The 15448-nt window shown below is 55.8% G+C and overlaps 3 protein-coding genes across 7 annotated transcripts in view; 1 reads left to right on the top strand and 2 right to left on the bottom strand.

The window, feature by feature from the left end:
• Positions 1–400: 400 nt before the first annotated feature.
• FEN1 (flap structure-specific endonuclease 1) lies at positions 401–7908 on the bottom strand. Its single transcript, XM_084895918.1, has 2 exons — positions 7563–7908; positions 401–5039 (listed from the first exon to the last, which is right to left on the bottom strand). Exon 2 carries the CDS (start codon positions 5023–5025, stop codon positions 3883–3885), a length of 1143 nt encoding a protein of 380 aa, XP_084752044.1. The 5' UTR covers positions 5026–5039; positions 7563–7908; the 3' UTR covers positions 401–3882.
• Positions 7909–7915: 7 nt separating this feature from the next.
• On the top strand, positions 7916–11194 carry TMEM258 (transmembrane protein 258). The gene is made up of 4 exons (XM_084895987.1): positions 7916–8021; positions 9740–9849; positions 10367–10503; positions 11085–11194. The coding sequence occupies exons 1-3, from the start codon at positions 8019–8021 to the stop codon at positions 10491–10493; spliced, it is 240 nt and encodes a 79-aa protein (XP_084752113.1). The 5' UTR covers positions 7916–8018; the 3' UTR covers positions 10494–10503; positions 11085–11194.
• A 547-nt stretch (positions 11195–11741) lies between these two features.
• The window catches only part of MYRF (myelin regulatory factor), a 31311-nt gene continuing 27604 nt past the window's right edge, over positions 11742–15448 (bottom strand). For all 5 annotated transcript variants that reach the window (XM_084895797.1, XM_084895801.1, XM_084895798.1 and 2 more), the window contains 2 exons: positions 14169–14243; positions 11742–13993 (listed from right to left, as the gene is read on the bottom strand). In XM_084895797.1, coding sequence (XP_084751923.1) covers positions 13913–13993; positions 14169–14243 — 156 coding nt within the window. In that variant the 3' untranslated portion in view covers positions 11742–13912. The remainder of the gene's footprint in view (positions 13994–14168; positions 14244–15448) is intronic.

The raw sequence follows: 15448 nt of genomic DNA, 5'->3' as shown, positions 1-15448 counted from the left end.
TATGGAAGGCCTCTGGCCCCGAAGGATCCTGCCTCTACTGATGTTGGTCCATGTTCCATCCAGAGTCCCAAGGGAGCCTCAGGTCCTAGGTTCTGCCAAAATGCCAGCAGAGAGTTCCTGGCATTAAAACTTCCTTCAGCTGTCCACCTCTTCTCACCAGCACCTAAGGAGTGAGACATTCCTCGGACAGGGAGTCCACTTCTTGCTCCACAAGCAAATGAGCAGATGGGGCAACTGCTCTCCTCCTCAGAGACAAATGGGGCCTTAGGGATTATCTGCTTCCCTACCTGTGACGCCAAGGGGCCTTGAGCACAAGTTTCCAAGTGGGGAGACGCCAGTCAGGAGGGAGACACAGGGCTGACCATAAAGGCAAGAAATGTCCTTAATGCAGGTTATGTACAGTGTTACCTCCGAGCAGGAGCAGCAGGGTTCAATGTCACCGCTTCCTAGTTCTAAACCAGAAATAGGAAGTAAACAGAAGTCCGTGGTCATGGGACCATCTGGTGCTGCCATTAGGCATCTTGCTCTGTCAGTTCTGTTCCAGGATCTCTCTCTGCCGGAGACCAGGTAGGGATTTATTATAGATGACCCTAGTTCAGTACCGAGATGCCATTTTTTAAATCTGCTTTTTAAAAGGAAGTTTAACCCATCTCCAGAGAGCAAACAGGAGTGTGCCCGAGGAGTCTTGCCAACTGCGGAACTTGGCATCATCATTCACACCCTCCACTCCCCGCACCCTCGCCATTCAGTCCGCAGCACCCACCCGAGGCGGATTGAGCCTTGGGGGCCCTGGGAGGAGGGAAGCTCACACTGGGAGGAAAGCAGAGCCCTGGGAGAGCTGGCTTTTAGCTTGGGGTGATGACAGTCCTATGGCATGTTGGGGGGACTAGAGGCATCGCCTGTGGAAAGGGTGTGGATTACTTGGAGGCCTGTCAAAACACGGAGAAATGTAAAAAACAGGGTGGGAGGAACAGGTAAATGGAGTTCAGAGCTTTTTCACTGGGGCAGAACCTGGTTTAAATTACACGCACAATTGAAGCGCTGGCTTCCTCACTCCACAATAGGTGCTGATCCCCACCCCTCAGCTCCCCGCAACCTGAGGTTTGGGTGTGGTATCACAGGCCTGCCAAGCTCTCTGGCTTTGGGCCCCGGCTGAGCAAACCCAGCGAAGCTCACTGAGCCAAGTCCAGATCCTCAAAGCACCTCAGATGTGTGGCCTTCTCCTTAGCCCAGGCCAGTGTGGTCTCACGTGGCCCATAAGGGACACACCGCTGATTACAGTGGTAACAGGAGCGATCTCCAATCCGAGGACAGCCCAGGAAACAGGCTTAGAACACGTCGCCTCCGGTCACAGATTCTGAAAAAGTCCCAGTGTCTGCGCGTTTCTTTCACCCTCCTCCCACCTGGCCAGAGGCATTTCCTCTCACCGGCCCAGCAGCACTATCCTGTTTGTACAGCCAACTGCTCCCACAGCCTGGAGGGAAGCTGAAAAATAAAGCGGGTTTTGACCAAACAAAGGCTCCTCACTTGTACCCCGCAGCGATCTGCACGTCCAAAGGGCTCCCCGTGCCTGTTCTTCATGTCACTGTCTACATCTATGATCTAATTCTTTCTGAACATGTTTTGAACATGAATCCCCACACAGCCTGCCCCATGGGCAGAAGAGGGAACGTTAGGAATCCAGGGAACAGCACGGGTGAACTGTGGCAGAGAAAAGAAAAGCCAGCCCCTTCCTGTGGTACCCGTATGTTCAAATGCTAGCTACACTAGGTTTTGTATAGCCCTCCTATGAGGTGATGCCCTCACCCTTGAACCCATTTCTAGTCTCAGTGTACTAAGTCTCAGTGTACTAGTGTATCTAGTAGTCCCCGTAGGTCTCCTTTTGCCTAATCTCCCTCTGCAGGCGCCATGCCTCAGCCGGACTACAAAGTGATGCTTTTCTAAACTCCATCCTACTACTGGTAGAACAGCAGTCTTTGAGCCAGCATATTAGAATATGCTAAATAAAGGTTGGCAGACTTCTCACTGGTCTAATCAGATAGATCTGAGATTAGCAAGATAAAATAACCACATTTAGCACATTTGTATGGGAACCCAGATACAGAGACTCCACCCGCACTAGAGGCTTGAATATACGCTGAGGGAGGGGTTAGGTACAGTGCCTTGGGGCTTCAAAGGGACATTGCAGGACTAGAGCAGATTTACTGTTTTTTCCTGAGAAAAAACTTACTCAAATGCAAAAAAAAAGTTTGTCCCAACCGACGGACATCAGTTATCTGAGTGAAAAGAACACTATATTCTGCCTACCTTTCTAAATGCTACAAAATTAGAAAATCAACAGGACAGCTCCCCACCACATTCATCAGGATTGTAATCTTGCAAAGTACAAAAAATCCCACCTCTATGAGAAACTGCAATCTGAATCTGATGTCACAAAAGGAACAAGGAAATGATGTCTGAATGGCAGCTTTTACAACTTACAAAGTGGTAAATGCTCAAATGTTATAATAGCAGCCTATCTAATCAGCGGTGGGGAAAATCCAGCCAAGGGTTGTATAAGCTCACAAAGTCATTTGATCTGATCCTGCCAAGGCATTAAGGGTGAGTTAATTGTTTGACAAAATATAACAAGGCTATTTTTGTTACTCCTCAGAGAGTATTTTTCCATTGATTTTTTTAGAGCGGAAAGGAGAAACATTGACGTGAGAGAAACACATCTATTGGCTGCCTCCTGCATGAGGCCCTGACCAGGGCCCAGGCCGGAGAGGAGCCTGCAACCAAGGTAAATGCCCTTGACCGAAATCAAACCCAGAACCTTTTGTTCCACAGGCCAATGCTCTATCCGCTGAGCCAAACTGGCTATGGCTAACTTTTAAGTTGATAATTTTGTATGGTCTGTAAATGATGTTACAAATATCCAAATGGCCCTTGGCAGAAAAAGGTTCTCCATCCCTGACTAAACTGTGAGTCTTTCTCAAAGTTTCTCTATCTCACATAGTAGGTGGAAAACGGGTAACTCTGTTTCTAGCAAGATAAACTGGTATCCTCCAAATGGCCGAAGTACCTACCACCCAAGTTCCTTTAGCCATTTAATGGGGGCATAGCGCCATCTTGTGGCCATGCTCAAACCACCTGTTAATAGGTGGTTTCTTATTCCAGCATGTTATGTTAGGAATGAAAAGAATACTATTTTCTGTCTACTTTTATTGACTTTTTTTCCCCCCATACATTTAAAACAAAAAATAGCACATGACAATAGCATCTTATCCCAAAGTTTCAACTCAGTTGACTGCCTCAGAGGGGCCATGAGAACTAAGCCACCTTATGCCTCTGAATAACTAAAGATTCAAGTTACAAAGCAAGTTCAAGTTTCTGCCCAGCCGAGATACACAGCCAATGATGAGACAACACGTTTCAGACTCCAGCTCTCCGCCTGTCTTATTTCCCAGTAGCTCTTCCTCTCTGATCAGACTGAATCCTCCTGCTGGCTATCCTCAGGGTGGGTCAAGGCTGAACCAGAGAGAAAAGTGCAGTCTGGTTCCACCGTTGTGGGCTAACAGCTGGCCAGCTAGGAAGTCATCTCCATACAGTCTTTTGTCTCCACCGTTTGGCTTCCTCTCGCTTTTATGTAACAGTTGGACTCAATGTTCATTAAGTTGACTGAAGGGTGGTTTGAGCCTGGCATACTTTCCTGAGCTAAAATAGAAAAAAAGTACCTCTGTGGCCGTCCTGCCATAAGATCAAGTAAAAAAGGGAAAAGCGCTACTGAGAAGGGCAGTCCTGGAGGAGCAATGCCATCCAATCCCCTCCCTGCCCCGAGCGGGTTTCTCTAGCACTAGCTCTGGAGGGTACGAGGCAGATATTCTGGGGTCAAGGAGGCATTTATTTCCCCCTTTTAAACTTCCCTGCTGCCCCAGTCTTTGCCTTCTTCTTGGCGGATCCCTTGGGTTCTGGCTCCTTGCGCTTAGCTGAAGACAGAGAGCCGGTCACCTTGAAGAAATCGTCCAGGCGGCCCTGGGTGCTGCCTTGGCGACTCTTGTTCAGCCGCTTGACCGCGCTGCGGATGCGCTCCTCAGAGAACTGCTTTTCGCCACACATGAACTTGACGAGCTCCTCTTCGTTTGGCTCACTCCACTTCAGCTCCACGGATTCCGGGTCCAGCACCTCCGGCTCCAGGAACAGCTGCTGGGCCTCCTTGTGGAGCCAGTTCTCTGGCACAGGGTACTTGTTGGGATCGAGCCGACGCACAATCTCCTCGATGCTCTTGTGCTTCTGGATGAGGTCCACGGCCCGCTTGGGCCCGATGCCCCGGATGCTCTCACAGTAGTCGCTGCCCAGCAGGATGCACAGGTCCACAAACTGCTCCTGGTTCAGGCCCAGCTCCTGGAGAATCCGGCTCAGGTGAAATTCCTGGATGGGCAGCTTCTTGGCCTCGCTGGCCGTCAGGTGCCGCATGAGCACAGGGGTGCCGAAGGTCAGACAGTCCATGTCCTCCGTGGCCGCAGCGTAGACTTTGCCAGCCTTCACCAGGGCTGCACAGCTGGCCTCCGCCTCACTGGGGGCATCGAGGTACGGGATGCCCATGAGGCTCAGTAGGTGCTTGCACTCATCATTGTGTTGCTTGGTGACCTTCACCAGCCGCTTGGTGTACTTCTCCACCTCCCCCTCCGCCCCAGCAGCCTGAGCCTGATGCAGCTGCTTCTCCGCCTCAGCCCGCCGCTCACTGCGCTTGGCCAGCTCACCAGACTTGAGCTGCGGTGGCTTGCCGTCAAAGACATACACGGGCTTGATGCCTTTCTCTATCATGCGGATGGTGCTGTAGAACATGCCCATCAGGTGGCTGGTGGTCTCGCCCTCCTCATTCTGCAGCACATCCCCACCCTGGCGAACAGCAATCAGGAACTGGTAAATGCTCATGGAGGCATCGATGGCCACCTTGCGGCCAAAGTAGCTCTTGATGTCATTCTCCCGAATGGCACTGGGGGCCACATCAGCAATCAGCTTGGCCAGGCCTTGAATACCCATTGCAGGAGGGACAGCTGGAAAAGAAAGGCAAGTAACACAGGGAGGAACTTAAAGGATGGGAAAAAAAGGTTGTAATTGGTGCTATCTCAAACAAATTTAACACAACAAAAAGGAAACCAATTTAGCAGCACAGAAGATGAAGAGATGAAGAAAACAAGGTTTCCACTGGCCAGAAACTTACAGTCTAGTAAGGAACTCCATTCAATACTAACCAAGGCTTCCTGAGTAGAACTAAATTGGGTGCTAAAAGGAATAAGATGCTGTTGAGGTCCTTAAGGGACGTAACATTTTGTGGATAAAGCAGCAACAGGACTAGCATGCAATAGGGGCTAAGCAGACATCTGCATCCGTATCATGCAACTCCAGAGTGTGTCTGGCCCAACTTGAGGAGGCCAGGGACCACAAAGGCAGAACTGAGCCCTGCAGGACAGGCAAATACTGGTTAGGGCCATGGCTGAGTAGCTCGGTTGGTTAGAGCATCATCCAGATAAGCCAAGGTTGCAGTGCAGATTCTATCCCTGGTCAGGGAACACACAAGAATCAACCAATGAATTCATCAATATGTGGAACAAATGGATGTTTCTCCCTCATGCCTTCTTCTCAATCTAAAAATATATTTAAATTAAACACACACACACACACACACACACACACACACACACACCACACAACTGGTTAGGCAAAGGTGAGATGAGACAGTTACCACAGCAACCACAATTCACAGCTGAATGTGTAAAGTGGTAAAATAAACACTAGTATCCATCTTCTTGCCATATGTGAAAACCACATTTACTCTTTCCCAAATCATTCCTCCGCCTTCCTGCCCTAAGCAGCTGTGATGGTGAGTGTTCTGTGTCCGTGTGGCTAGGCTACCGTATCCCGTTATTTAACAAACACCATCCAGGTGTTGCTGGGATGGTATTTTGTAGAGTTGCCTCACATCTGTAATCAGTTGACTTTAAGTGAGAGAGATTGCTCTCCATATAGCCGGTGGGTCTCATCCAAGTCATTTGGACAACCTTCCCAGCAAAAACTGAGGTGTCAGGAAGACATTCTGCCTCAAGACGGCAGCGTTAACTCCCGCCCGAGCTCCCAGCCTGCAGACCTGCCCCTGCACTTTTGGACTTGCCAACCCCTACAATCACCTAAGCCAATTCCTTCAAATAAGTCTCTCTAGGTTGCTCTGATAGGGGCAGAAACAGAATGCTGGGGACCCAGCCAGAATGATAAGAAATATGAATCCTGCTCTGTTAACCGCGACTGCTTTATTCTGTGTAAAGAAGGCACGTTCTAACCTGGCTGGCAGACGCACTTGGGACCTGGGCGCTCACCAGGAAACGCATCACGGAAAGATGAACGACTTTGCTGAAGAAACCAGAATCTCCCGCTCTTTGAAGACCTCAGCCCTTGCGTATCACTAAGCTCCCTGGCCCTGTTGCATACCTGCAAGGCCCTGGCAAACCTCCGGCCTGCTTCCCTGCCCAACTGGCTCTTTCACTGTGTACCCATGTAAGCAGCTGGCTTTTGGGGGGCCACAGAGAAAGATTTTTGTGGATGACTTGCTGTGCTCTCCCCATACTCCCAGCAGCATGGGGACAATCGATCATACATGATTCAATCCAGTCTCTGCTTAATTGGCTCAAGAGGAGGCAGGCGGCACGGACCCACGATTGTCCGCTAACAGATCCATGTGCCATGCACCTACCGTATCTGTTCTTTCCCGGAGACCCTGACGCAGACAGCACCCCGAAGAACGGAGTGATGGGCTTTTCCACACGCAGCACCCAGGAGACGCTGCCGGAAATTTAAGTCCTTCCCTTGTCTGCTCGCTCCACCACCGCGACAGGACGGTGCATTCCATGGCTCCCACCGACCCCAGGCCCTGACCTCCTCACTCCGCCCAGGGCTGCGTTTCCGTGGTTCCGGCCCCTTCACACCTAAAAAAACCGCCCTCACGATTTTATTTTATTTTTGCTCCTTCCATCCAAACCTGTACTTTCATCCACTTAAAACGTAAGAGTTTTGTGTGTGTGTGTGTCACTCAGAGTCATCCCGCACCCACTGGGGGTCTGTGTCCAACGCTCCACGAAACATTGCACCAGGGCTTCGAGGTGCTCCCATTCCTCCCTCCCAGGGTCCTTTCGAAAAGCACCAGCGACCCTGCGACATCCCTTCTCGTGAAGTTCGAACCTTCCATGCCCTGGTTCCCATCCCCCTACAGGCTGGGCCCAGGAAGGCCTGTGTCCGGCGGGCCGGTGACCCCGCGACCCTGCGCAGCACCCAACGGCGGGGTCTGAACAAGTGAGGTTTAAAACTGCGTCTCACCCAGGATCTTGGTCAAAACACACCAACCCCAGGAGGTGGTGTCCTTGTCCTCTTCCTGCAATACAGAGGCTCGGAGCCGGCGCGGGCGGCCCCGCAGCGGGAAAGTGGCGGGACCACACTCGCGCCCCGCCCCGCGCGGCCCCCTGCCCCCGACAGCATCCCGCGCCCAGCAGGCCCCGCCGCTCTCGGGGACGCCCCCCAAGGGGTCTCACCTGGTCTTGGGGATGCGAGGGCTCGTCAGCTAGCGGCTGGTGCGGTTCGCCCGGCACAGTCCTCAGTCCCGCTCTCGCCTCAGCTCGCCCGCGGGTCCCTCTTCGCTCCACCGCCTTCCAAAGCCCGCGCTCCCGTCACGTGACCCGCGACGCACAGCCTCCTGGGAAGCGTAGTGCAAGCCCAACCGCTCGGCCTGCTTCTCTCGCGGCAAACAGTCCCGGCAAGGTGAACGGACTCCCTTCGTGACCTTTCCGCACCCTTCTTCACCTGTTTGCCCTCACTCCACTCAAGGTCCTCGCTGGCCTCAGCCCCCGCGACACCCGAAACGGCGGGACTACACGTCCCACAATGCCGCGCGCGCGAGCGCCACTTCCGCTTCCGGCTGAGCGGCGCGCCGGCTGCTGCCGACGTGTTTTTCCGGTGGCGGAGTGGCAGACTACCCAGTGCCCGGCGAAATGGTGAGAGGTTTGAGGGGAGTTTGGCACAGGGCTGGGAGGAGCCCTCGGGGCCCGCCACACTCCCCTTTCTCTCGCAGAGGCCTCGGAGGCCCGGGATCCAGAGGGCGGGAGGCTCCCATATCCCCCCGCTTGGGCGGAGGGGCGGGGAGGGGAAGCCCCTGGCCGTGGACACCTTCGGCTGAGGTTTTGATCTCGCAGTTTTAAGGGGGGACAGGTGTGGGGGAGACGCACAAGGTGCATTTAAGAAAAATCTCTATTGTTGAAAGTATTCCTATGTCCCCTCTGCCCCCATTGACACACCCCCCAGCCCACCCCCCGCCCCTGAGGTGCAATGTTATTATCCTGGAGCTTTTATCTCTTACTTGTGACCAAGCTGTTCTCTCTGTCTCGACATTCTTCCCCCTTTCGAGCTCGAACTCTTGGGCGAATGTCGCCCTTGCCACTCCCGCCACCTCGGTGCAGGCCTCTTGCGCGCGTCCGCCTGGACCCCCCTGGGCCCTGCCACGCCTCCCAGCGACCACCCTCTGACGTGCCTCCAGCCCTGAAACGATGTCTATTCATCTTTGTATCCCCAGTGCCAAACACAGGGCCTGCCAATGGAGGCTCCATAAAAGGCAGCGATTGTCTTGATCTATGGTGGGGGGAGGGGGGACGTAAATGTTTACCGAATTGAATTCCAGTGTCTCTTGGAACAACGGGGCCAGTTTACTTCTCTGGAGTTGTTATGCTCAGGGTTTTGGGAGCCGTGGCTGGCGGGGGACAATGGGAGGCAGCGTTGGCACAGAACTGGACGTTCACAGCCCTCTTGCTCAGGCATGACCTCACAATCGCCCCAAACTTTGGGAAGGAAACAAGCACCTGTTGAGCCACTGTTCTATGCCAGGCAGATGGACATTTGTCATCTTTCTTGAATCATACGCACTGTGAGATGATAGAATGCTTGACCGAGGCACGTGCTGTTCAGTGGAGACAGAATTTTAACTGGTGTCTTCTGCCTATAGATCCTGAGATTCCAGGATAACACAGAATAATACAGAATGAGAAGCTGAGATCATCCTGAGATTCCAGGATAATTCAGTGAGAATAATACAGAATGAGCTGAGTCCAGTGTCCACAAATGTGGGTCCATAAAACTACAAAAATTATAGGCAGACTTTTTTTTTTTTTTTTTTTGAGAGAGAGAGAGAGAGAAACATCAGTTTGTTGTTCCACTTATTTGTACATTCATTGGTTGATTCTTCTTCCCTCCCCCGCCCCATTGGTTGATTCTTATATGTGCCTTGACCAGAGATTGAACCCGCAACCTTGGCATATCGGGACAAGACTCTAAGCAACAGAGCAACCCGGCAAGGCCAGATTTTTTCTTACATGTGTCTTATCTCAGGCGGGGAGCTCATACCTTTTATTACATTTTTGTCATTGAGGTCAGTAGCCTCAGAAAATATTAGGGGCCATTCGTTGACCCGCCGCCAATTAGTCATCTGTGTCCTAGCCCCTGACTTTCATAGTGAAGTGACGATGTGCCACCATAGTTTCAGAGGCAAATGCTGTCACCCCCAAACGGCACCACTTGGTGTTGGTGAAGGACTGCCACATTCCCCAGGCTGAGGCAGGCCGGGAGCAGTCACAGCAGCATGAGGCTCCCTGACAGCCCCACGCGGCCCCCAGGTTGAAGTCGTGGGGTTCTTTCCAGGCTCTGACCTCCTGTGTGCCCCTAGGAGCTCGAGGCCATGAGCAGGTACACCAGCCCCGTGAACCCAGCCGTCTTCCCGCACCTGACCGTGGTGCTGCTGGCCATTGGCATGTTCTTCACCGCCTGGTTCTTCGTGTATCCTTTCCACTGGGCAGCGGGGGGAGAGGGGGCAGAAACCAGGCTGGGCGCACGCACCCTGCCAGTGCTTTCGTGGTGTGGGGACGGGAGGTGGAGAGAAGGCCGTTGACGTTCCAGGGTCAGGCTGTGGCCTTATATTACAACTTCAGGTGAGCTCAGTTTGCTCTTCAGATTCCCAGGACAAGAAGCAGAGGGCCTGGCAGGACTAGAGGGAATACGGGAGTAGATAACAGTGGTGTCAGGAGGGGTGCCCTCAGATGCCAGGCGGTCTGAGGACTAGTCTAGCTCCACCGTGTATTTAGGTAAGTGACCTAACCGCTCTGGGCCTCATCTTCCTGGGTAGTGGAGGGATTGCATGGAGCAGCAGAGCCCAGGCCGCTCTTGGGCCTCTTGCACCAAGCCAGACCCCCCTCTCCCCCCAACCCGCAGCGCATTCCTTTATCCCGCAGTTGCAGTGGCCATGCCCCCTGCTCCGTGCAGTCCATCCCTGTGCTTCTCCTTAACTGTCTTGCAGGTATGAGGTCACATCCACCAAGTACACTCGGGACATCTACAAGGAGCTCCTCATCTCCTTGGTGGCCTCGCTCTTCATGGGCTTTGGGGTCCTCTTCCTGCTGCTCTGGGTTGGCATCTACGTATGAGCTCCCACGGGTAAGAGCTGCTACAGGGTGGGACGCTGGAGAATCCTCCCACACCCACATCGCTGGGGTCCTCGGGCCTGCACTGCCCCTTGGTTCATGAGACAGACTCAGCAGGATGGATAGGGACACCAGACCCATGTGCCTCTTTCCTGCTCCTAATGGGATTTGAGCCAAGTGCGACCTACACTGTCATTTCCAAATTCTGGGACATTGCCCGGGGCCTCGATCTGGCTTTGGGGGTTACTCCATGGGGCTGTGGGTGCAGGCTTCCCAGGGCTGTGCGTTTGCATTCTTACATTCACGCACCAGTGCTTGGAGAGCCTGCTGGGGAGTGGGCCCGAAGGAGGTCAGGGTCTGGGACTTAAAACTTGTTCTGATTAGGAATGCCTCGGCCACTAAATAAACCCAGATTAAGTGAGGAAAGAAAACAAACAACCTTGCCGTGGATAATCCACCAAACAGGTCACGAGAACTGGCTCAGGTGGCTCAGCCGCAATGGCGTGTGCCCCTCCGCCCTTGCCCGGGAGCACGGGGCGAGGGAAGCGGAAATGAGGATCTTTGGTCTCACTTTTACACTCTCTCCTCTTTCAGGCTCCAGCCAGGCAGCTGCACTGAATCCCTGCTTTTGTAAATTAACTTTTTTACTGTCGCTGGCGGTGTCCCACCTGCTGCTCACAATAAAGGCAGATGTGTGACCGTCCCATCTGGTGTCCTTCTTGCGGGTGGAGTGCGTGCTGGTGCCCAGACCTGCCTGACTTCCCTCTTCTCTCTGCCTTTCCCATGGTGCCTGCTGCAGGGTGCCCGCTCTCCCTCTGAGGGCCCAGGGGTGTGGGAAGGCTGTCCTGTGACTGAAGGCTTCCCTGTGGATAGGAAGGGGCAGGCCCACCCCTTCTGTGGTTTCTCCAGGGACCCGCGCCCATCGGGTCTGCCCTGGGCCAGCCCCCGCCCCAAATGTAGCCACTCTTCTCCGGGCCGGGAACCCTGGCAAAGCTCAGCTTGTCCCCTCAAAGTCTCTCCCATAGGATGCCTACCTTTAACCCTGGCCGGGCAGCAGGAGCTCCCTGGGGTGTGGCCAGGGAAGGGGCCTGCTGAGTCCTGTGCCCCAGCCTGGCTTGACGCTAAGAAGGACAATGGGCTGCAAAGCATCCATGTGGCTGAGGGACCCCAGAGACTCCATCCGGGCGGTCCCAGCCCCAGAGGTGACTCCACCTCCCACCAGAACAATCTCAAAGAGACGGGGAGGCAAGCTCAGATACAAACCGCATTTATACATTTATTTATATACGTGCATGTACTTCAGAAGGAAAGAACAGTTCAGGGACAGGAAGCACAGGCCCACGGCCGCTTCCCTTTGCCCACTCGAGTCAGAGCTGGTCCACGATAAATATGAGTCGAAGCTCAGGGGCGGGAACTGGGGGTTAACGGGGAGGGCACTCTATGCACACGCAGGCTTTTACTGGATAAATGAGGGCCGGGGTCTTGTGCATGGAGAAGCCCTATGTACAGCTTGACATTTGGGGGAGATTAGCCCAGTGGCTACAGGAATAAAAGCCACCGGAGAGAGAGAGGGAGAGATGGCTGCTGGGCCCCAGGTAGGGCACGGAGCCAAGGCACCCACTCACCAGCACCGGCAGGGCAGCCGTCCGTTGCCAGCAGGCGGCCCGTCCCCTTCCCGAGGCCCTTTCACTTCACTGGGCTTAAGGCAACTTTGGTCCAAGGTTGACCCCCCGCTCTAGCAGCTCAGAGCCCCTGCTTGGCCCCAACCCCTGCCCTGGGGATCCCCTACCCCAGACATGGCAACAGCCAGCTGCTAACCGGATTGGGGCTTTGCTGTCCAGGTGGGCTGCAGGGGGCAGTGGAGGGTCACTTTCCAGTTAAGGACTGAGGGGCCGCAGTCCAAGAACACAACCCCTCAGAGGAAGCCCCAGGATCCTAACAAGGAGCGGGGCCGAGCAGGTTAAAGGCGTTTAGGGAGGTCCCCCACGGGAGGGGAAAGAACAGTAGTCCAAGTAAGGCTGCCCGCATGGTGTGAGAGCCAGGTAATTCCTATGTCAGAATGGGGCGGAGCCACGCGGGAGCCCCCGCCCCCTGGTGTGCCCCCCTCCTGAGGGTAAGTGCTTGAGATCACAGCAGAAGGGGCCCATCTGCAGTTCCTAGGCCTTTACAAGATTCAGGCCCCCCCCCCCCCCCACACACACACACAAGCCTCCCATTCAGAGCTGAGAGGTAAGGAGGGGCACGGCCTGGTTCCCCAAACGGTGGCAGACCATCACAGAGCAAGGACGTGCGGGCAGTCCCGGCCCCACGTCCAAACCGTGTCAGGGCTAAACGATTCCCACGCTCCTCCCACGAGCCCGGTGCGGCTCAGAACTGCCGGCACCCACGAAGATGAACCCCACCCTGGAGACAGCCTTCTGCACTCACCTAAGCCCTCCCTGGATTTGGGAGACAAGGCCCCAGCAGACTGAGAGGGGAGGGAGGGCCGGTCCTGGTGGTCAGGAGTGGGGCGGTGTCTCATGGGCCAGGTCCGGGCCAGGGCCCTGTCTTGGCGAGTGTCATCCCAGCGCCCTGGCCCCTCTGGGATTCCCATCACCAGCCTGCCACCCCGTCCTGGTTTAAGTGCCTTTTAGTTTTCATTAATGACAGCGGGAGCTATCCGCACCCACCGTCTGCCAAGGTGGCTGCTGCCTTGCAGGGCTTCCTGCTCTTCTGCCCAGAGAGTGATGGGCCCGTGACCCCACTGCGAGCCTGGCAGCGCCCAGGGGCCCGGGCCTGCGCCGCCGGCACCTCACAGGCACTTCCAGGACACTCCAGGGTCAAGGCTCCGAGGCTTACCTGGCCCACTGGCTCGGCCAGGCACTAAGTGTACGTGGCACTCAGCTGCAGCTGCCCTGGGAGGCTCGGAGCCAAGCTCAGGGAGAAGAGACCTCCGGGCCCAGTGTAACAGTCAAACCCCAAAAGTCCACCTCCTGGCCACCCTTTGGGGAGCAGCTTCGAGGGTGAGGGCTGTCTGCCCTCCACTGGTGCAGGGTCCCAGCCAAGTCAGAGCTGCAGCCGAGCCCCCGCCCATCTCAAAGGCAGGCCGGCCCTCGAAGGCCAAAGGGAGCTCCCGACCTCAATGGGGAGCAGCGAGGGTGGGCTCCGGGCAGAGCCCCAGGCTCCCCCTGCCTCAGGGCCCGGGAGCCAGCCCTCCTGTGCCATGTCTGCACAGAGGGCCCCACGGCGGCAGCCAGGCGTGACCAGCAAGAGCAGCAGCTCCAGTGTGAGACTTCAGTGTCCCCGGCGGAGGCCGGGCCCAGCTCCGTCGGGGCAGTGCCCGCGGGTGGCGAGCTGGCAGCACAGGCTCCAGTGTAACAACTGCATCCAGTGTGGGGGCGCCCGGGGCCGGCCCTGGCGTGGGCGAGGCCTCGGGGGACAGCTCAGTGGCACAGGCGGTAGAAGCGGAAGTAGTAGTCCGTGGCCAGCTGGACCGGGGCCTCCACGCTGCAGTTGGCCTGGCCCTGGGTGGGAGGGTGGAGGGACTGGATGAGGGGGTTTGGGAATTGCAAGGGGGAGGGGAGCCCCCCCACACACATGTCCTGACACCGCCCCAAGTCCTGCCCTGAGCTCTGCACCCGCACCCCCACCCCAGCCCCTTCCCTCCCCAAAGCCCCACAGACACAGGCCTGTGCTCACCAGCAGTGCCACCTGGAAGTGGTAGGTGAAGTCACGGGAGGACAGGATGGTCACTGGCCACTGGTGGGAAGTGCCCTGGAGGAAGGGGAGAGGTCAGGACAGGCCCTGCCGCCAGCGTGGCCCGCGGAGAGCAGTCTGGCTCTGCAGTCTGGGAAGGAAACGCATCTCCACAGAGATGGAAGCAGGGTCTGCTCTGGGGCGCGAGAGCGGCCATTCACTGTGCCCACAAGTCCACAGCTGCCTCCTCCCGTCTGTCTACCTTCCCTCCCGCCCACGATGCTCTGGGCATGTCAAGTAGTTCATTAACTCGCCTTCCTACACCAAGGAGGCGGCGCTGCTTACCGGTGAGGAAATGGTTACTTGCCTAAAACCATAGTGCAACATGGCAAGGCTGGACCCCAAACCCAACTGTGTCATGCTCTGTCCCTGGCAGGGCAGCTGGCCCAGCTCCTACTGGAGGCTCCGGCTTCGCCCCTGCGGTACGTGTGCCCAGGCTTGAGCAACGCGTCCACTGAGCGCCGGGCCGGGCTCCCTCAGCTTCTCATGCTGCCCCCGCTGGGGCCGCGGGGCCTGGGCCTCCTGGGCTCCCCCCATAGGCTTTCTCTGCACATCAGTCTCCCACTCCGCCCCGCACAGCACACTCCGTCTCCCACGCCGCCCGCACAGGGCCTGTGAGGGGTCCCAGTGCGTGTTTGCGAAGGCTGAGGAGAGCTTCCCTTAACCTGGCTGAGTCAGAGCTGCAGGTCATGGCCAGTGAGGCACTGGAGAGTGACAGGGTCTGGCCACTTGCTTCCAGAGCAGGAGGGAGCCGAGGGTCTCCCCCAAATCCAGATGGAGCTGGGCCCCGTCCCCAGCCTGAGCTTGAGGTCCAGGCTCCCAACCCGCTGCCCCCACCCCCCACCCCAACTCAGCCCTGCCAGTTCCAGCTCCACCAACATGTCCCCTTCCCCGCCCCGCCCCCCCCCCCCCCCCCCCGTCCCCGCCTCCAGACCTCTGCACCTGCTGCTCCCCTCTGCTGGGACACTGTCCCAAGTGGTCCTTCAGGTCTCATTATATAAACATGACTTTCCAGTGGCTGTCCTGACCTGAGGCCAGATGAGGTTAGCTCTCCCTGCCATGGGCTCCCAGGGCTCCCTCCCTGCCCCTGCCCCTGCACCCATCACTGCACTCAAGCTAGTCCTTGTGGGGCCATTTTCTTTCTTTTTTTCTTTTTAAATAAATCTTTATTGTTCATATTATTACAAATGTTCCTCATTTTTTCCCCTGTGGGGCCATTTTCT

The sequence above is a fragment of the Pipistrellus hanaki genome (genome assembly GCF_964339955.1).
Source record: "Pipistrellus hanaki genome assembly, chromosome: 9".
In the NCBI taxonomy this organism is placed as follows: domain Eukaryota; kingdom Metazoa; phylum Chordata; class Mammalia; order Chiroptera; family Vespertilionidae; genus Pipistrellus; species Pipistrellus hanaki.
This window is presented reverse-complemented; position numbering and strand designations above follow the sequence as displayed.